The 23,314-nt window shown below is 34.7% G+C and overlaps 1 protein-coding gene across 8 annotated transcripts in view; it reads left to right on the top strand.

Moving 5' to 3' along the window:
- The window catches only part of LOC127866295 (protein FAM149B1-like), a 108,690-nt gene that overhangs the window by 25,824 nt on the left and 59,552 nt on the right, over positions 1-23,314 (top strand). For 2 of the 8 annotated variants that reach the window (XR_008042945.1, XM_052406752.1), the window contains exon 1: positions 18,011-19,056. The exons of 2 other annotated variants lie outside the window; for them this stretch is intronic. Coding sequence is in view for 5 of the 6 variants with exons in the window: in XM_052406752.1 (XP_052262712.1) it covers positions 18,401-19,056 (656 nt within the window). In the remaining variant the exon portion in view is untranslated. Of the gene's footprint in view, positions 1-18,000; positions 19,057-23,314 lie in introns of those variants that run through there. 4 more of the 8 variants (XM_052406757.1, XM_052406755.1, XM_052406756.1 and 1 more) reach the window with 4 other exon arrangements.

Below are 23,314 nucleotides of genomic sequence, written 5' to 3'. Positions count from 1 at the left end.
AGCTTGTATGGGCAATTACTATGTTGTTCATTGTAAGATTTTAAATTCATTTGGCACATTCGTTCACCAACATTGGACGGTTTGTCATGCAAAAGAATTACGTTGATATCTCCAAGGTCAAGGTCACACTTTGAGTTCTAAGGTCAAAAATGGCCATAAAGGATATTGCCCGGGCCATAACTATGTCATTCATTGTGAGATTTTTTTTTAAAACGTACATTAATTTTGTTCACAGTCATTGGATGGCGTGTCATGCATAAGAATTCATGAGGTGAGAGGTCAAAATGGCCATAAATGATAATGGCATAATATTTCTTAAAAATCACCATAAATAAGCTTCTCTTGTTTTGTAAAGACAGCATGCAAAATATTCTGTGTCAATGCAGCATGTGGGGGTATACGTCACGTCTGTGGCAAAGCTCTAGTTTTAGCCAATGCCATAGGGCATTGCAGTTAATGTAAAAGTGTTTCTATTGTGAGTTTTTATGCTCCCCCAAAATTTTGCGCGGGAGCATATAGTCGCCGCTTCGTCTGTCTGTGCGTCCGTCCGTGCACAATTTTTGTCCAGGCTAGTTCTCAGCAATTAATTACCGGAATTCAATTAAACTTTATGGGAAGCTTCACTACCAAGAGGAGATGTGATTATCAGCCGGTTCTGGTCGGATGATTTTTCACAGAGTTATGGCCCTTTGAAATTTTCTATAAACTGTACATATAGCGCAATTCATTGGAATTCAATGAAGCTTTATGGAAAGCTTAACTACCTTGAGGAGATGCGCATGTTATTTGTGGGTTCTGGTTAGATGATTTATTTTAAGAGTTATAGCCTTTTGAAATTTTTAAGTTGCTAAACCATCTATCGTATTATTTTGTCCAAAGTTATGCCCCTCAAGATGTTTCCTATTATCTGAATATATAGTGCAATATTATGACAAAAAAGCCTTTGGGAAGCATCATCCCTCTCCGACAGTTTCTTGTATAAATTGGTTATCAAAGCCTTATTGATTTCTCCAACTTAAAATATAATTGATTTGATGATTTTGTATGAAGTGCATACTATTATGTCGTCCTTAATGTCAATAAATTTGAATTGTGTTATAATTGCTAGTCGAAAAGCTTAATAATTTGAAAGAATGTTATTTAAAGTCATCAAAATTTTGCTTAGGGACATAATATTTACTGTGAAATCATTTAAATTTTGTGTGGTTTGAACTTGACTAAAAAAAATTAGCGGATATAATTTGTAAGTCTTAAATTCGCACAATTTCAATATCACTGGATTCTTTTTTATCAATTGATGCTATACCCAATTGTGTAACCTTTCTTACACTTCAGAAGTCAAATAAATGGGCAAATCTTCATAAAACTTTGTCAGCACATTTCTTCTAAATGATATCTGAGCCAAGTTCCATTTAAAAACATGGCTGCCTGGAGGCAGTTCGGTTTTCCTTATATGGCAATAGTAAAACCTTGTTAACACTCAAGTTTCACATAAATACTACTCAGGTTAGAGGCCCTCTTGTTAGCGAGACAAAGAGTCCACATGAAAGACATGGGCACGGTGTAATTGAAGCTACAACTGTTTACCATTGCGTTGGATTCAATTATAATTTGTTAAAACTTTTGATGTGCGCTATAAATAAAATGCACAATTTCCACAAGGATTACATCTGCTTGCCATCATTAGTCAGTTTAGTTACCTGACATTATTTTATAGAAGAGGATCGCGAGTAAACCGAAGATGTAACAAAACCGATAAACTTCCGGACATTCCCTGAATTTATTGACTGATAATGACACGGGGATTTTCACACAGCTGACTGATTCCCAAACATTCGCAATTTGATTGCCTTAGGGCAATGTTTCAGGAATATTGTAAAATAAATAAAATCATAAGACCACTTTTGTCCTGAGGAGTTTTAATTTATATTCTATTAAATATATATACCAGTAATGATTACCGGAAATCCGCAAATATAATATGCCATCGTGTAAAATATTGGTCCAAATTCATCGGTAAAAATTGAAAATCCGAATATAATACGCACATAAAAAATCGTGTCCGAAATCTACCATGACGCTGTCATTTCAAACAAATGTGTCAATATATTTTTGTGTTGTGGAAAAAGCAAATCAATTAGGCGTTATCAACAATCTGTTTCACAGTAATACCTCAGTATATTGATCGCGATGTGTTATCGGGCCGTTGTCAATACAATTGCATAATAAATATTTCTGTCTATTGTTTATATTACTGTTGTTTGTTTTATTTACGCAAGCATATGGTTGATTTGATATCAATGTAACAATTTTAAGACAATTCTTTCTTAGATAAATGGTTGCCCTGAAAAGGGCTGTTTTGTTGTTTCTCGAGTGACGAATCGATCAGAGGTCACTTTCGTCGAATCCCTCGAAATCGCTCTTGTCATGGTCGCTTTGGGAAAAGCGGGCAATTTCTTCCGAAGACATGCCTTGCGGTGAATCAACATCCGTGTAGTATGTCTCCTCTCCAGTTGGATGATTCTCTTCATCTGCCACGAGGTCCGGAACTGCTTGCAATAAGATCCTATAAAAGTACGTCATCTTCTCTGCCATCAAGACAGTTGCTGATGCAGCACTTCTTGAATGCATGCTGAATGATTGCAGGATCTAGTTGCTGCCAGCAGTCGACTATCCACAGGCAGATCTCCTTCTGTTTTCGTTTCCCGTTGTGGTTATCGAAACCGACTAAAAATCTGCCCTTTTGATGATACAGTGGTGTTTGTTGGCAAATATGACTTCAGAGGCGTTTGATCAGCATTCTGGATCAATTTGAAATTGTAAAGCTTTCTTTCTCGGATGATGTAACGTTGAAATTCAAGCAGCTTGTCTTCGTAATCTTCCAGCAGCTTCTGCCCTATGTGGGTGCGCCATCGTACGGGAAGGCTGTGGCGCTCCATAAACCTCCACACCCACATGTGCAAGGCCTTGAATGTCTCCATCCCTTCTATCCCTTTGGCAAGTTTTTTGGCTTCAAAGCCCAGTTCCATGGTTGAGACGGTTTTTCCTAGTCGAGGCCGGTCGTTTACTAAATCAAGAAGCCTCATTTCTAGTTGAGGGAACTTGGCCGCCTGCCCTCGCTCAGCCCGTTGGTTTTTTTTTCTGGCGAAGCAGACTGGGTTTCTGCTTGCGCCACAGACGAACACATGCTTCATTACAGCCAAACTCGCGTCCGGCTGCTCTGTTGCCATGTGCCTCTGCATAGGAAATAGCAGCTAGCTTTTCCTTGGCAGTGTACGATGCACGTACTATGCCCATTGCCACAATTCAAGATTGGCGCTAACAAGTGCCTTTTTTGACAATAACAAGATCGGCGCCAAAAAGTGCCTTTTCCGACAATTTCAAGATAATTAAATTTTGGAGCGAAATATTTACAGATCCAACAATTGTCAGGGTACTAATTGTCCATCCATGTAAAGAAGTAGCGTTTTCACAGGAGGGCATAGGGGCATGGCACACTCGCACATTTATATTATGTGTATATTTGCTAATGTATTACCAAAACTGCGTTTGAATCCCCCAAAACTGGCTTACGCGTTTATGCATAGACTGTGTGTTAAAATGCCCTTTTTAGCTCATCTATTTTTTGAAAAAAAATTATTAGCTATTGCCATCACCTTGGCGTCAGCGTCGGCGTCCGGTTAAGTTTTGCGTTTAGGTCCACTTTTCTCAGAAAGTATCAATGCTATTGCATTCAAACTTGGTACACTTACTTACTATCATGAGGGGACTGAGCAGGCAAAGTTAGATAACTCTGGCGTGCATTTTGACAGAATTATGTGCCCTTTTTATACTTTGAAAATTGAAAATTTTGGTTAAGTTTTGCGTTTAGGTCCACTTTTCTCAGAAAGTATCAATGCTTTTGCATTCAAACTTGGTACCATTACTTACTATCATGAGGGGACTGGGCAGGCAAAGTTAGATAACTCTGGCGTGCATTTTGACAGAATTATGTGCCCTTTTTATACTTAGAAAATTGAAAATTTTGGTTAAGTTTTGTGTTTAGGTCCATTTTATTCCTTAAGTATCAAAGCTATTGCTTTCATACTTGCAACACTTACTAACTATCATAAGGGGACTGTGCAGGCAAAGAAATGTAACTCTGACTGGCATTTTTAAAGAATTATGTGCCCTTTTTAAACTTAGAAAATTGAAAATTTGGTTAAGTTTTGTGTTTAGGTCCACTTTATTCCTACAGTATAAAAGCTATTGCTTTCATACTTGCAACACTTATTAACTATCATAAGGGGACTGTGCAGGCAAAGTTATGTAACTCTGACTGGCATTTGGACGGAATTATGGGCCCTTTATACTTAGAAAATTGAAAATTTGGTTAAGTTTTGTGTTTTGGTCCACTTTACCCCTTAAAGTATCATAGATATTGCTTTCATACTTGGAACACTCGCAAACTATCATAAGGGTACAGTAAAAGGACAAGTTGCATAACTCTGGTTGTCATTTTTTTATGGAATTATGGCCCTTTTTTGACTTAGTAACTTTGAATATATGGTTAAATTTTGTGTTTCAATCCACTGTACTTCTTAAGTATCAAGGCTATTGCTTTCAAACTTCAAATACTTTCATGCTATCATGAGGTTACTGTACCTGGCAAGTTGAATTTTACCTTGACCTTTGAATGACCTTGACTCTCAAGGTTAAATTATTAAATTTTGCTAAAATTGCCATAACTTCTTTATTTATGATTAGATTTAATTGATACTTTGACAAAACTACTCTTACCTGACATACCACAATAGACTCCACCCAAACCATCCCCCGTGCCCTCCCCCCCCCCTCCCCCCCAATTTTTTTTTTTTTTTTTTTTTTTTTTTTTAAGATCATCTCACAAATGACCACCACACCCTCACACTATACCCCCCCCCCCACCCACCCCCCCCCCCAAATTGTATTTTTGAAACGGTTAAAAAACAAAATTTTATTTTTATTATTTTATGTTTTAAATACCGTCCAACCATCGCACCCAAAAATCCCCCACCCCCCCTCCCCCCACCCGAATCCCCCCTCCCCTAATTTTTTTTTTTTTTTTTTTTTTTTAAGATCATCTCACAAATTACCACCACACCCTCACACTATACCCACCCCCCACCCCCACCCCAATTTTTTTTTTTTTTTGAAACGGTTAAAAAACACAAATATTTATTTTTATTATTTTATGTTTGAAATACCGTCCAACCATCGCACCAAAGAATCCCCCCCCCCCCCAATTCCCCCCACCCCCGAATTTTTTTTTTTTGCGTTTTTTTTTCGCATTTTTGGAAGATAATCTAATAAATTCCACACCCCCACACTATACACCCCTCTTCACTCCACCCCTCCCTCCTTTGTGATTGAAAATGAGAGTCCCTTCACCTTTAAAAAGAAAATAGATCATCAGAGCGGTCTGCACGGCAACGGTGCTCTTGTTGACTAAACTATGCCATGCCCCTATGCCCTCCTGTGAAATCTTGTTAACACTCTAGAGGCCACATTTATTTTTCGATCTTCATGAAACTTGGTAAGAAGATTCATCCTAATAATATCTTGGACAAGTTCAAAAATGATGCCGGTTTGTTGAAAAATATGGCAGCCTGGAGGCGGGGCATTTTTCCTTAAATGGCTATAGTAAAACGTTGTTAAAACTCTAGAGGCCAAATTTATTGTCTGATCATCTGTCATCATCATCATGAAACTTAGTCAGAAGATAGTTCCCAATAATTTCTTGGATGAGTTCGAAAATGGTTATGGTTGCTTGAAAAACATGGCCGCCAAGGGGTGGGGCATTTTTGCGTCATATGGCTAAATATGGCTATAGTAAAACCTTGTTAAGACTTTAGGGTCCACATTTGTTGTCTGATCTTCACGAAACTTGGTCAGAAGATTTGTTCCAATAATATCTTGGATGATTTTGAAAATTGTTCCGTTTGGTTGCTTAAACATGGCCACCAGGGGGAGCAGAGCATTTGTCCTTATATGGCTATTGTAAAACCTTGTTAACACTAAAAGTCACATTTTTAGTCCAATCTCATGAAACTTGGTCAGAACATTTGTTCTAATGATATATTAGATGTGTTCCGAAACAGTTCTGGTCTGTTGAAAAACATGGCCACCTTGGGGCAGGGCATTTTTCCTTATATGGCTATTATAAAGCAAAACCTTGTTTACACTCTACATCTATTGTCCAATCATCAATAAACTTTGTAAGAAGATTTGTCCTAATATTATCTTGGACGAGTTTGAAAATTGTTTTAGTGGCTTGAAAAACATGGCCACCAAGGGGCGGGGCGTTCTCTTTATATGGCTATTATAAAAAAAATTAACACTCTTGAGTCCACATTTATTGTCCAATCCTTTACCTGTCATACCTGATTAGCCTGTGCGTACTGCACACGCTTATATGGGACGACATTTTACGCACATCCATTCAATCCCCTTTTTACAGTGCACAGCTCAAATCATTTAATGACCCAGAAAATATAGAACAGATATGAAAAAACTGGCTGAAATATTTAATCTTCAAATGTGACCTGGGCCTTAAGCAAGCTTTTCTGGATAATGAGATTTGCACATGGTCTCAATTAGCACGAGACTTTGTACAAATGTTTATGATAATTCTTTTAACGGTTCATGATGTATAGAGTAGACACAAAAATAGAGGCTTACAGCTCTAACATTAAATAATGACATTTTTGCTGGAGATGGTTTGAACAGCATGTGTATCAATGACCACAACATTTCAACCCTTGGAAGGGCTTGTTAACACTATGTCTGATTATTTTAGTTTTTGGAAAGATGTTCTTACATGCCACATTATGTATATCAGTAAGAAAGTTGTTTGCAAATGTGAAGATATACTTAACATGCATTTATTTTATAATCACAATTTTAAAATAGGTCTTAGTAGTATATATAATAAATCCATGTATGACAATGGAATTTGATTTGTTAGGGATATTGTTAATACCTCTGGACAATTTTTACAACAATCTGTTTTAGAAAATCATATTGGCACAAAGATCAACTTCTTATTTCATGAAGGATTGATTAGAACTGTCAAGTTATTAAAAAGCCTAATACAGAATGTGCATTTATATCATCTTACTTGAATAGCATAGTTTTTATGCAAAACCCAAACCAAAATGTTTATACAACTTTTATTATCAATTCTGATGTACCGACTTGCCAAACAAAGTGGAATACATTTTTCAACAACATTGAATGGAAAAATGTACATAGTCTCGTTTTAATATTTCCAAAAATAGTTACACTCAATGGTTTCAAACAAGAATAATACATAGAATCCTAGGAACTAAATCTCTATTGTATAAAATGAACATTTTGCAAGATAACATGTGCACTTTTTGTAAAGAAAGTGAGGAAACTATAGAACATCTGTTTTGGGATTGCTGTTTTACACAGAGAATTGTGAATTATGTTGTTGAATTTTTATGTGCACATAATGTGCAAAAACACTCAGAAATAAGTTGTAAAACAATGATATTGGGAAGTACAAAAAGTTATATGACTGATATAAATATTCTTATGCTAGAATTGAAGAAATATATATACCATTGTCAGAGAAAGGGGATAATTCCATCCATACAAGGGCTTACAATGAGCCTGACTTTGTCTTTCAAAATCCAAAACAATGTTAAGTGTCATGAAACAGAACTACAGTCTTGGGCAATTTTAAGTTTGTTTGCTGAACCAATAGCATAATATGATTATAATTTATCCTCTCAAAGGGGCCTTTTCACAGATTTTGGCATGTTTTGAAGTTTGTCATTAAATGCTTTATATTGATAAATGTAAACATGTACAGTCCACTCTCGTAATCTCGAAGTCGGCGGGAACAAGAAAAAATATCGAGATAACGAGAGTTCGAGATATCCGATAAGGCGTTTTCAAAGAAAAAATTTACCTTGTTTTTAACATCTAAATACCTGCTAAGTGGTCTAACTAAAGCCGTCACCGTGTGGCATAATACTCTCTACCTGATATATACGCGTTTTTTCGAGGCACGATTAGTTTTGCTATTTAAATGCTTAAAATGACGTTTTAAGTATAACATAATTGCATGAACACACGCGGTTATAATTTTTCTAAACTGTCGAATAAACATCCGGTAATGTTGCTATTTAAAGTTATGATGCAATTGACGTCCAATCAAGACGAGGGTTTTCCATCTGAACATGTGTAAATCACGTTACGGAATACTGAACTGTACATGTACAGTTTGTAGTTTGAAATGCAAAGTTAAATCGATTATTAGTCCATGATCAAATAAAAATTAAAAGCCATTTTGAGTCTTGTCTTTATTATCTTTATTACTCAATATCCCCAGAGTGACAGTTAAAGTGACAGGCCTTACTCAAGTGTTAATGGCTAACGAAATAACACACGTGTGATCATTGATGCAATTAACGGATCAATTTCCTACCGCACAGTATCGGGAGCAGCCGGGCGAAGCGGGACGGTGAAGTATCAAAGACAAAATTTCTCACCTTTTGCCGACACTGGAACAGTTATTCGCACTTCGAGATAAACCACAGTAAATACATGTAAAATCGGGACTCAGGACAAATTTTATATCGACATATCGAATTATTCGACATAACGAAAATCGAGATATGCGATGTTTATTTACATAGATAAAGAAGGAAAAACGTTGGGACATTGAGCTTACTTCGACATATCGAGAATATCGAGATATCCGATGTCGAGATAACGAGAGTGGACTGTAATTTTAAAAGCTCCAGTAAAAAATCAAACATTAAATTTAAAAAAGGAAAAAAAGTAGCCCGTAGCAGGGCTCGAACCAGTGACCCCCAGAATCCTGAAGTAAAAACGCATAAGCCAATTGAGCTATCCTGCCAAGCTTACATAAGTAGTGTATTTTATACGTTATAATAGCAATCTTCGTAGTTTCACAAATTTAAACGACAACAACAGAACTCCCCAAATTATTCAATTGTTTCGCGTTGCAACGCTTTATAATTTTTAGGTTTTTAAATCGTCAAAAGATGCATATAATAGCTATATTAGACCATGGCAAATGTTCAGTAATACTGTTTCCTCACATATATCATAACTAAACCGAAAATGTGCAAATCTGAAACAACTTTTTTCAATTTTGTCAATTTACAAAACCGTGAAAAGATCCCTTTAAAAACTCCACAATCAACCATTTTAAAGATCCCAATTAACAGTACTTAATAAAAGTATCACTAGTCCGAAACCTTTTTATACTTCCACAATGAAAATAGTTTGTGCATATGCTTTACATAACACTACATGTACATTTGCTCTCCATTTTTATGTCCCCCACTATAGTAGTGGGGGACATATTGTTTTTGCCCTGTCTGTCTGTCTGTTGGTCTGTTGGTCTGTACGTTGGTCTGTTGGTCTGTTTGCGCCAACTTTAACATTTTGCAATAACTTTTGCTATATTGAAGATAGCAACTTCATATTTGGCATGCATGTGTATCTCATGAAGCTGCACATTTTGAGTGGTAAAAAGTCAAAGTCATCCTTCAAGGTCAGAGGTCAAATATATGTGGCCAAAATCGCTCATTTTATGAATACTTTTGCAATATTGAAGATAGCAACTTGATATTTGGCATGCATGTGTATCTCATGGAGCTGCACATTTTGAGTGGTGAAAGGTCAAGGTCAAGGTCATCCTTCAAGGTCAGAGGTCAAATATGTGTGGCCCAAATCGCTTATTTTATAAATACTTTTGCAATATTGAAGATAGCAACTTGATATTTGGCATGCATGTGCATCTCATGGACCTGCACATTTTGAGTGGTGAAAGGTCAAGGTCAAGGTCATCCTTCAAGGTCAGAGGTCAAATTTATGTGGCCCAAATCGCTTATTTTATGAATACTTTTGCAATATTGAAGATAGCAACTTGATATTTGGCATGCATGTGTATCTCATGGAGCTGCACATTTTGAGTGGTGAAAGGTCAAGGTCATCCTTTACAAGGTCAAGGTCATCCTTCAAGGTCAAACATCATATAGGGGGACATTGTGTTTCACAAACACATCTTGTTCATAATATACTTTATTTGCTTTTTAAAGATGTTTAAACGTTTGTAGATGATATAGTGTATATGTATGTATAAGGATATTATATTCTAACACTTGATTAGAACACTGTTTATTGACGCATACTAACACAAACATATGTACGGTATGGAGCAGGATGACCTCAACCTGCACATACCTATGGATGAGGCAAATAAAGTATTAAAAAAAATAAAAAATAAAATAAAATAAAAATGTCTGATTATGTTTGAAACTAATTGAACATTAAATCTGTCAGATATACATTTTTTAACCATGAAATTTTATTATTTCTTATTAAACATGTATGACAGTGTCTCTGACAGTTCCCAATTGTTTATCAGACATGGCAATTTTTTCTCAAATTTCTCAGACTGTCTAGTAGATTTTATGGAGTCAACCTGTGAGCCCCCCAGTTTCATGAAGATCCTTATAAAAAATGTCAAAAATATTGAGCAGGAGATATATTGGTGTCTCTTTTTCTTGACCTTTAGCCTGAATAAAAGATTTATGCTGATTGTACATTGTCTCAAAGACCTTATAATCTAAACCAAATTTTATGAAAATCCTTCAAAGGGTACATGTATAAAAAATATGCACTTTTGCGTGGAAGAAGGACATTCATATAATCTCCTTCTTAACAGCACACATGATTACATGTTTTTCTTAAATGTATTGAAGCATACAATTACTCTAGTTTAGTTACAATTACACTTGTTTGATTATAATTTGATACCGTTATCTATCCTACTGCCAAATTCAAGGGAAGTTAAAGATTGTATTATAAATCTTTAAACAATGGGCTAAGTTATTTCCCTTTAGATAATCTCCATTATAAATTTTTGTTTAAAAACAAAATATGATACACAATGATACACAATGGTATCATTAAATATTTTAGTTATACTGGGATTGAATACTGGAATCACCATGGACGTCTGTTTATTGGTCGGTCTGTTTATACATTTAATCGTCTGTCTTTCTGTCAAAACTTGATCTCAGGCACTCTCCTCAAGTTTTCATTTACCTACAACATTCCAACTTTTAGGCAATGTGTAGTATGTTATATTTTACATTTGCAATTTTATCATCCTACATGAAAAACATTCAATTACTTCATGATTATTTATATGAACTATAAGCAAAGTAACTTCTCAAATCACAACATTCAAGGGTTTTATATTTGGTATGAAGCATCATATGGTAGTCTTCTTTTAATTGTGTTACATTGTGTCCCTGGGGTAACTACTGGCAAGGCCATGAGGTTACAAGGTAATGTAGACTTTTACAGCTCAATAACTTAAAAAAATTACTCTGAAACCACAATCACAGAAGTTTAATATCATGTAAAATTGTATCTAGGACCTCTACACATTTTGTTTTAATGGGCCAAGGTTCATAACTGTTCTACACCACGGGAATCACATGATTTATATAGACTTGTACATCAAAATAACTTTGAAAAATATTGTTCTCCATGTTTAAAAATCTCTTTGTTACAAGTTCTCTTTGTGTTCTTTTTAAGTCTTACATGATCAAATGAGAAATAAGGATTCTGGTGTATTAAAAGCCAAGTATAATATAATACAAAGATTTTACAGACCAATGGTTATTAGTCCCCTACCGGTTTCACCGGAGGGGACTTATGGTTTGCGCTCCGTCTGTCTGTCTGTCCGTCCGTCCGTCACACTTTTCTCGATCCTGCGATAACTTTGAAAGTTCTTTTTTTTTTCATGAAACTTGGAACATGGATAGATGGCAATATGGACATTAAGCATGTCATTTCATTTTGTTCCTACGAAAAAAATTCTGGTTGCTATGGCAATAAATAGACTAGAAATACTGCTGAAATTGTTGGTTTTCTGGATCCTGCGATAACTTTAAAAGTTCTTAATATTTTTTCATGAAACTTGGAACATGGATAGATGGCAATATGAACATTATGCACGTCATTTCATTTTGTTCCTACGTCAAAAATTCTGGTTGCTATGGCAACAAATACAAAAAATATTCTGACAATGGTGGAATTTCTGACAATGGTGGAGCCGGTAGGGGACTTTTATTGCTTGGCAATAGTCTTGTTGTTTTTACTAATGACAACTAGTATTTATTCTGACTACAGTTTTCACTGGTTTGTAATTGAATTTTGTTGGATAAAATTACTTCTAAAATGAAGAGTAGTTAACTGTTGATCCGAACAAGTTTAAAATCTAATGAAATAAAACATACTTCTATTGCTGATTAGTCAAAGAAAAAAATACCTTTGGGCAGAATAATGATCACAGGATTGTTATTGTTTATGGGAATCCAATGGTGAGTTTGATTTAGTTTATTTCAGTGCACATGTTTCTATTAAATTTGCAAATAAACTAATAAAATAGCCTGCAAAATAACATTCAGGTGAGTGCATTGTACTCGTCACGGTAAAATTATGTGGCATTTTCCTCATAATTTTGCATTAGTGTCTCTTTGATGAAACTACAAACAGAATGCAAGAGCATGTTACTCTTGATGACCCCAGACTCTGTAAGACTTATTGCTGGGTTTTCTGAATGTATTGAGTCCTCCTTATTGGTTAACCCTTTGCATGCTGGGAAATTTATCGTCTGCTAAAATGTCGTCTGCTGAATTATCACAATTAGCATTTCTTCGATTTAAAAAAAAAAAAAATACTATCAGAATAGCAAACAGTTTGGATCCAGATGAGACGCCACGTTCTGTGGCGTCTCATCTGGATCCAAACTGTTTGCAAAGGCCTTCAAAATTCGGTTCCCGCACTGAAAGGGTTAATTATGCGTAGTAGTTGTGACTCTTGAGTATTGCAATCAACAAACAAGTCTTGCCTTAAACCCACTGTTTATGATAGGCTAACCCAATCACTCCAGGCATTTGTTACTGTATTTACATTGAGTGTTTGAAGTAACTCTGGGTTATGCAATAAATATTTGAAGGCCAAGAAGTCAAACAAATGTGGGTACTAGGGAAAGGGATAGTTATCTGAAACAAGAAATATCTTTTAAAAAGATATATGGGCGTTGGTTGTGGTTGGAGTTTATGAAAGGTAAAGAGTTCAATGAATGAGATCAAGGATAGCGGATGTCTTTCTGTGCAGATACAAAACAGAAAACCAAAAGAATAATGGAAGTGAAATTAAAACATATGAGCCAACCGGCCACATGCGAAGTATCCGTACATATTTTAAATATTTATACGCGTGTTCTTCGAACAAACCTTTTTTAGTGGTTTGTTGGGCATTGCTATTTTATCGAAAATTAATAGTATCGAGAATCGTCGCGCTCATGCTTAATACATTAGTCAATATGGTGGAATAATTTTTGTTAAATTAATTAAAAATAACATTTATCATGGTATTGTTGGAAACACATAAAGAATCTATTATTGACATACCATAATTATATCGCTGGATATCTTCACTTAACATCTTTTTGGTCTAAAGAAAATTGCAGTTCACATAGTTCACGCTATTGCGTCTATATAATGATTATTTTACTGGCCGCGAACTCCGTTCAGAACATAAGGTATTCGTGAAGACCCAGCAATGACCTGTGTATAAACTCTGACATTCACACACACTAACCGCGAACTGACGAAGGTGTAGAATCTACGCACAAATTGTATTGATGTGAAGAGTTTAGTGTAAAACTGTTCTATCTATCATGCCTTTTCATAAGAGATAAAATAGTTTCATGCTGAACATGCAGTAAAACAATGTTAGAAAAACGCGGCCATGTTTCCAATGTTCTGGTGGTATTCTCAAATCAGCCAATGGACTAAATGAAGTGTATTCATTCATGGGTAGCCGCAGGCATTTTTATGAATGTGACCTAAAGGTCACCAAAGGTCAAAAGTGATGTTAATCAGCTACGTTGTAAAAATGGCACATTTGTGTTCACAATTATAAAGCAGCTGTTAGCAAGATATTTTAATTTTACATTAATGTGCCACAATATGGGAAAATGGGGCTTAATTTATTTGTGTAAAGTGTAATCCCTCAAATACTTATGGAATTTAATATTCAACAAAATACAGCTGGCCAATATCTGATACTTGTGAACTGTATTAGCATAAATTACGAGCTTGACTTGGTTCAAGGGTTCAAGAATTCATTATTAGTTTGTTCATGCATACATTTCAAAAGTAATTTCAATAACACCATAACAATTTTAGTGGTTTGTACTTAAATCTATATTTTTGCAGCATGATAACCATTACATTCCTTTTAATAATATATAACAGGCTGTCCCTAGGCAGTGTTTGCACAACTGCCCCGCGGTGCCTGGACTTCAAAATCTATTTTCCCGCTGCCCTTATTTTTCCAATCATATCACATTGATGCTTGAAAATTTTACAAGCGCTTGTAAGCTCTGGTCCAAATGTCTGCGCTCGGCCGACATCAAATCAACACGAAATATCGCCCTTGTGTTGGTATCCCAAAAGGCGATATATCGTGTTAAAAATATCGTGCGTCGCCGCGACTGTTGCGAAAAATATCGTGCATCGCCACAACTGTCAAGCAAAATATCGTGCTTCACCGCAACTGTCCTGCAAAATATTGTGCGTCGCCTCGAATGTTGCACAAAATATTGTGTAACACTTTGTGGGTCGTGTCTCGCGTTCAAAGGGTAAAGCACGAAACACTAAGCAACACACAATATTTTAGGCGACAGTCGCGGGGACGCACAATATTTGATTATCAAATATCGCCCATATTATCAGAATCTCGTGTATCGCGGTCTAATTTCAGACCTCAACACACGAAGCAATACTCAATATTTTGCGCGACAGTCGCGGCAAAGCGCGATATTTGTACTGTTCAAATATCGCTGTAAAAAATGTTGCCTGTAAATTTTACGTCATCAAGCATGTGCATCATGTCGTATATATCTTTTGATATAATATTATTTTATAATAATATTTATGTCTGATCAGCAATTAAAATGTATTTATTGATATAGCAAGCTTTTTACCTCTTTTACTTCAATCTGGCCATAGATAAATATTTAATATTACATAAATATTTTATATAAACGTATATTTGATGATAGGAAAATCGCTTGGAATAACCATTTTAAATATATCACTGAGTTCCCTAGGTTGAGTTATTAGTTGTTCGATTCTATGGTTCAACGTGCATTATGTTCTTTTTGTTTAAATCATATTAGACATGCACAAAAGTAACAGCTTGAACTTTATCTGTATATAATTATATAATAGTCATTTATATTATATCTGTAACCCTGTTAAGCAATATGAAACAAACGTTTTGTGCCCTTCAAAAGCGTATTTGTTAGCAAATATAAATATTATAAAATATGTTGTTTGCACTGTATGCAGTTTTATTTATGACGATAATTTATTTGATTAAGCATTATACATGTAAAAGGTATTTAAAAGGTGAAACAATACCAACAACAAAAATACCGTCTAATTAATGTATCAATAGACTGGACATTAATGTTGCTCGTCAATAATCTGGATAACCTACATGTATAAATGATGATTACACATGTCCTGAAAAGAAATCTTCTGGTTTCATATTGATGTCTTAGTCTTGAAGTTAAATGTTATCTACAAATCTGCAATCCTATTGGATGCGATACAGATTATAATGATATATTATCTTAAAATTGATAGAAATTTTACTACATCGTTCAAATTTCTGAATAGTTTTAAACATTTTTCCTTGTCAATATATATCAAAATTATTCTGAAAATTAATTAATTTGTACTCAGGTTTACTAATGCTAGAATAATCCCTATAAGTGTGTTGAGGGCAGCCATATTAATAATAAATGGTTAAAAATTACTGTAACACCGTTTAAAAAACGTGACAGTCAACAGGGGATAGTATTACAGCGATATTTGAACAGTACAAATATCCCATGTAGCCGCAACCGTCGCGCAAAATATTGAGTATCGCTTCGTGCATTGTGTGTCACGGTCTGAAATTAGACCGCAATGCACAAGATTTGGATAATATGGGCGATATATGTATAATAAAATATCGTGTGTCGCCATGACTGTAGCACAAAATATTGTGCATAGTTTCGTGTTTCGTGCATTGCCCTTTGAACGCGAGACATGACACACGAAGCAATACACAAGATTTTGCGGGACAGTCGGGGTGACGCACAATATTTTGCGCAACAGTCGCGGTGACACACAATATTTTACGTGACAGTCGCGGCATTCCACGATATTTTGCGCGACAGTAGAGGCGACGCACGATGTATTCAACACGATATATCGCCTTTTTGACTACCAACTAGATATTTCGGGGTACATTCTCGCATGTTGCTTCGTGTATCGCACAAAATATCGTGCATCGCCGCGACTGATGCTCAAAATATCGTGCGTCGCCGCGACTGTCATGCAAAATATCGTGTATCGCTTCGTGTGTCGTGTGTTGCCCTTAATGCAAGAAGGGCAAGATTATAGATTGGCACTATCCTGATTCCGTAACCAGCCCAAAGTAAGCTGTCAATGTAGAAGTGCACAAACACGAACAAAGACAAAGACATTTTTTCATATTTTATTCCAACATTTTAATTCATATCTGCTGTAACAGATTTTTGTTGTTTAGACAACGGCCCTTTCAGTCTGTAAGTTTATAGGTTGTAGTTTTCTTGAATAAAAAAAATGATGACTTTTATGAATATTTAAGATTACTAAATGAATTTTTCGCAATATAGCAGCCAGGATAGTTTTGTGTCAATGTATAATGCGCATCAACTTTTTAATTTGAAATTTGGAGATAATAAACTGCCCGCCATACATGTCAACTTCTGGTACTATTTTCTTGGTCAGGACTGACTCTAATGATCTTTGCTGTCAGAGAGTGTAATAAGTTTAAAGTGTTTAAATACTTTCAAAGAAGTATAGATTTTGATGCAGAATATGCATTTAAAAAAAAGAAGAAAAAAGAATGTTGTCATGCGAAAGGGGGTCAGCGCCCTGCTGCACCAACCCCCTTCCTTGCTGTCTTGCTGCTGTGCCTGACCAAATCCTGGGAAAATTTCTATAATTATTATTTAATTAATAATTCATAAAGTTCAGGTAAATGGTGGCAAGCTTATATTATAATTGTACTGTAGTATTACGTCTAATATCTGTTTGAACAAAACAGCTGACAGTTCTCTTATTGTGTAAAATTAGTATTTACTGAATATTGCATGTTTCAATACATCTCACAATGTTTTTAGAATAACTTAAATTGAAAGAACTGTAAGTTGGGTTTTGAAATGATTTTCCTTTAATCTCATTTTCAAATATTGGTACAAGAAAATGTAGTTAACATAACTGTTCAATTGTTCCCAAAAATCAAAATCTTTATTTTTTTTTAAACAGCCAAACATTTTTACAAAGACAATATAAAGAATTCCTCTATAGATAATTATTATACTATCATTTAATTTTTTTGTCAAGTATAAGCTTATAAAACTGTTTTAGTAACCATTAAATTTGGCTTATTACTTCGGAAGTTTTATTTCAAATTAACCTTCATTTAGGCTGGAAATATATTCACAGGTTGAATAGTGTCTATTTACTTTCACTAACTCTTATCAGATAACCTCATACTGGTCAGTTAAATGTTACTTGATAATATATACCAACGCCAGTGATCAAACATTAAAATAAAGTTTAGATATGTTTATTACCGAAAGATCCATTGATCTTCAACCTTGGTAAATTGAACTCCCTATGGTTACAGTGATGTTTGTGGATGGATTAGATTGTTCATACTTGTTTGCAGCCAGTTTGCTGTTCATTGTTACTTTGTTTACGGAGTCATACCACCAGTGGTAATAGAGGGTTGAGTCGTTACTCAGTAACTCGGCTCTAGCTAAAAGAAATCAGTGAGCCGATGGCTTGTCTCTGTAGAGTTGAACAATAGGATGTGTTTTTTATTAGAGAAGACCTATTCATGATTGGAGACATCAATCCTGTAAATAGACACCGTTAAAAAGTTTATTGGTATTCGGAATGTAAAGGATATCTATTATTTGACATAGAAACTCAGAAAGCATAGAGTATGACTTCAATAAGTTTGAAGTCTTTTGTATTTTAAACTGAAATAGAAGAAAGAAATATGAGCTGGCTTATTGGTGAAATAATTTGTGACAGTTAAACCATGTGATTTTTTGTGAGTGTTAGTGCCATAGCTTTTAAGTTTTTTTCCTTTCACTTAATATTGAAAAGCTGTTATTACAAATAATTGCCTGACAGTATTCGGAGGGTGACATAATGGATTAATTGTTGGTTGTATAGGAATAATGGGCACAGAGGTGGCTGCTAGGCCCACCCTAACCCCAGGCCTGACCTCCAATAGTCAGGGACCTGGGCCCAAAAAAAGGGAGCGCAAACGCTCGTTTTCTAGTTCTGCAAGTGTGACAAGTAATGGAAGTTCACTTCGTACGATTTACAGCCGAGATGTTAGTCTTAGGATACAGAGACGGAAGTACAGTCTTGCCACTGCCATAGTGTGTGTTGGTGCTAAAATACATCATCGTTCGTCCCCGGCTCAAAGCCTTCAGGATGAAAAGTCACGAACTCATAATGTCTTCCGGGAAAACACCAAACTTTCTTCTACCACGCTAGACCAACTTAGAGAAACAAGTTTCAATCCAAGTTTCAACTCTTCAGACTCATCTTCTTTCAATAAAAAACCAAACCCAGCAGTCTTAGACTCGCATGACTACAAAAGTCGCTACCGATGTGCGCCAAGTGACAATGTGATGACGGAGGATGTCATATATCAGGACACTGTTGAGTGCCGTGTTTCAGAGGAATCTCAGTCTCAGGAATCTCAGTTTAGCGTGTCAGATCAGTCAACGCTCAGTTCTGACACAAGAACAGAGTGGTCCGACAACAGCAGCTCAGAATTCGATGCGGACTTTAATCAAAACTTTTTTCGCATTGACATATCTAGGTATGTTTGTCATGTCATTTTTATTTTCTTATGTTGATCTTTGGGAAATAAATAAATTTATCCTACATGTAAATGATAATGTTTAAGTAGTGTAAAATATGACCTGAATTTATAATCGTAGTTGAACATTTACCAATTGTGAATTGGAAAACATACTGAACACATTTTTACTGTACAATAACAATTTACCGGCCTTAAATAAAGTCTCTCTTCTCAAAGACCACTTATTATTTTGATAGATCAAACAAAAGGACTATTAATCTAAATCTGTGGGTGTTTTTTTTCAATTTGGAAGTGATTTATAACATATTTAAGATATTTAATCATAAGCACATGACATTGGTGGTAAGCGTTTTCTTCAAGACAGGGTTATTAATTTGAGATAAATATTGCCAGGTGTTAGCCTTAAGATTTAAGAATTTGTAATAAATATGACATTGTTTTATAATCATTTAAAATAATTGTGTGACTTTAAGGCAGTTATAATGATGACATGCCATAATTCTTCAGGTAAAAATTAGGCCATTCTGTTACAATTGCCAGGGCATTTTACTTTATGGCATTAGAACTGAAAACAATATTCCTCCTCGTGATGCACAATAAACACATAATACTTTGAATTTTCACTTCTGGTCAATGTTAACAACAAAAATGTTTCAGAATTACATAAACACGTACATTTACCATATCTGGATGTAAAACACACAGGGGCACCATGTGTGTGGTGTCAAAAAGTGAGTTGTTGAATATTCATCTATTTGATGTCCATTCAAGACAGGTATTCCAATTAATATGAATTACATGATTTTAATGACACTCCTAAGATGTTAATTTATTGTGCTTGACATTTCATTTTTGAACAGTTAAGATTGCATGAAAGAATTATTTTCAGACAATATGGATTTAATTTGAATAATTTACATTTTTTAGGTATTCACATTATAATTTAGAAAAAAAGTTTCCTTTCCCACACACATTTTAATTAAGCATATTATTGCTGTATGGATATTTAAATTAATTTCATGGTGGCATTGCTGTTGCTCTGACACGTTTGGCAATATGTCAATTAAGACTATTAAATATGCAGGGGATATAAAAACTAATGACAAAATGTGATTAATTTCACTAAATATTAATTAACCATATTTATGTTTACCCCGAAACAACACAATAATGTAAAAAATGGTTTTATTCCCTGGCATAAATCATCTGCATTTCAATTAAGAAATATTTGAAAATTCACATAATTACATTGGGATTTACAAACGAACAATCATTAGAATATATGTGCATGTCTGAAAAAAAAGACTAAAAACTATTAAGCTTTTAATTCTGATTTTCATGCAATTATCTGTAAATTTTCAACATGTTTGAATCACTTATTTAAAATAAATTAACCAATATTCTTTACAAAATAGGAAGCTAGTTGTATTTTTGTGTATAAAAGAAAAAAATATTTGCAACAAGGGTTAAGAATATTCTGGCAAGTAAATATTTGTTTTAAAAACCGAGTTTTTTAAGTTTTAAAAACTAGGCAACAATTCAAATATCCTTTCAGTGGGACTGCTGGTGTATTATACTGGTAGATTTCCATAACTCATATACCGACATTATATTTACTGGCTTTGTGCATATGTCCACCGCCTAGCGATCAGGAGGTCCTGTTCCAATCACCATACTAGAAGCTATCTCAAGACACAAAGCACTGGTTCAACCCAGGAAAACACTTGAGTGGTTCAATAAACCTAAAGCTTTTGACCCAATCACGCTTAAATAAGTAGGCTTAAACTTGTCTTAACTGAAATTAATTCAGAACAGGAACATACATTTTATCCCTAGATAAACTTTCTTACAAGAGCAGTAGTTTTGCAAAATTCAAACACGTGTAGAGGAGTTACTCAAGGATTTGCCAAGTATATTTTCTATTTTGTGATATGAAACTTAATTGCCATCTGTTTGGGGCCTTTTCATATAATATGTATTTATTAAAGTAACCTAATACTGACAATCACCAAATATTCGCAAAATATTTTGTTAAATAGAGTTCACCCATAAAAAAATCAGTGTTCCTTATAGCAACTTATGCGGAAGACGTTGGATCTTGGACATATCCGATGAAATTTGCTGATGTCAGATAATATTCATCCAACAAAAAAACAACAACAATATCTAAGACTTTGATTAAAAATGAACATGAAACTATGAATATGTATGAAAAGATACCAACTGATTAATTTTATTTTACTTCAATATGTTATTTAACAATAAAATTAAACAGATGTAATCAACCAGTCGAACTGGCAATCTTTGCTGGTGACTTAACAAACTCCAAGCTTGATTCTTACAACTGGTCAAATATTGCATCTAGTTTTCTGACGTAGGCGACACAACAAAACTTTGAGGGGTTGAAATTAAAGTGTACTGTTTGCAAAAAAGTAGGACATTTCTTTGCGGGATCACAAGAACAGCTCCCTTTAAGAAAATTCTTATCGAGGAAATTCAAGATATAAAGCGAATATTAATACAAAATTAAGCTTATTACTTTCTTACTGATATGACTGAAGTGGCATTCAGAATAATAAACACAAGTAATAAAAGGGTATAAAATGAGCCGCGTTCTGATAAAACTGGGCTTATTGCATGTGGGTAAAGTGTCATCCCAGATTAGCCTGTGCAGTCCGCACAGGCTAATCAGGGACGACACTTTCCGCTTAAACTAGATTTTCGGTAAGGAGGGACTTCCTTGAAACTAAAAATACCATAAAAGCGGAAAGTGTCGTCCCTGATTAACTTGTGCGGACTGCACAGGCTAATCTGGGACGACACTTTACGCACATGCATTATAACCAGCTTTCACAGAACAAAACACAAATAGCTAAAAACACCTTTTTCGGCACGAACGTTGCCATCTGGATTGTCATGTGAAGTCTAGTAAATTTTAAAGTTATTTGACCTCATATCCTTTAAGATTTTTTTGTCTTTCACATTGGTTGCTTATAGCAATAATCAAAATTTTAACATGAGATGTGGTATGGTAACATAGATTTAACAAGATACAAAATGATTTTTTGTGGGACAATCAATATTCCATGTTAATGTCCCCGCCACAAACAATATTGTGCTCCAAAGCCCATTTTGCGTTTGCTTGCAAATATTCGGGTATTGTAGCCGGAAACTCACATGGAATATATTGTGACACAAAAAATTAAAACTAGTATTTTGTATTGCGTTAAATCTATGTTACCAAACCACATCTAACGTTGAAATTTTGGCTATATTGCTAAAAGGAAATTTTTTTTTTATGTGTTAACTTTATTTATCGAAATATTGTAAGATATATTCGTTGATTTTGAGTGTTTATGTGCTTTTAAAATATAGCAGTTAGCTCTTGCAGTGATGGATACTTTCAAAATTATGTACATAGACTTCAATTCATTTTCATTACAAATTCTGTGATGAAAGAGGTTCAACCATTTCGCTGTGTTTTATTGAATCAATATCACTAGGACAAATTATGACTGTTATGTCAAGAAGACTTTGTTCTTGAAAAGTGTCTTGACCTTTTTTGTCATCAGTGTAAAAACAGTTATGATATTACATTGTTTGTTTGGTATTACATATTATCATTCTTACTTCAACCAACAAGGTTTTGTTACAAGTGTTTTTGTGTTTGAGAATAGTGTGTTGTTGTTTTCTCTGAACAAGAAAATATTAACAGGGGACTTCACAGGCTATTTTTTTCCAACCCTTTACACACATACATTAAGCCTGCTTTAATTCCTCGAGACCAGCTCGTATTTAAAGTGACTTTACATCAGTCATACTAATATGAACTTGTATACTTGTGACTCAGATAACAAATGCATTTCAATTTAATATTCAGGTGTTACTGGACAAAATTCTCATGACAAATCAGAAACTAATGTGAATACGCCTTGGTTTGTAAATAATATTGGTGCAATTTGCAAGAACATGCAGGAACAGGCAACCTGGACTGGACTTACTTTGAAAAGAAGTCATTTATATCAGTGTTTTTTTTCTACCATTTTGATTGGAAAATTTGCAGCGTTTTGACTAAAATTGGTAAATTAGTGTTGTTATATATTATAGTGTTTCTAAATTAAGAATACAGGACTGGTGTTTTCAGAAATATTGAGATCTAAAAATAAAAAATAAACAATTTTGGAAATCTTTATTTAGAATTTTTAGCTCTCTTTGGGAAATATAAATACTTTTGTCCATTAGGAATGGGGCCCAT

The sequence above is a fragment of the Dreissena polymorpha genome, chromosome 2, assembly GCF_020536995.1.
Source record: "Dreissena polymorpha isolate Duluth1 chromosome 2, UMN_Dpol_1.0, whole genome shotgun sequence".
Taxonomy (NCBI): Eukaryota; Metazoa; Mollusca; class Bivalvia; order Myida; family Dreissenidae; genus Dreissena; species Dreissena polymorpha.
Note: the sequence above shows the minus strand (reverse complement) of the source record. Positions and strands in the feature narration are given on the sequence as shown.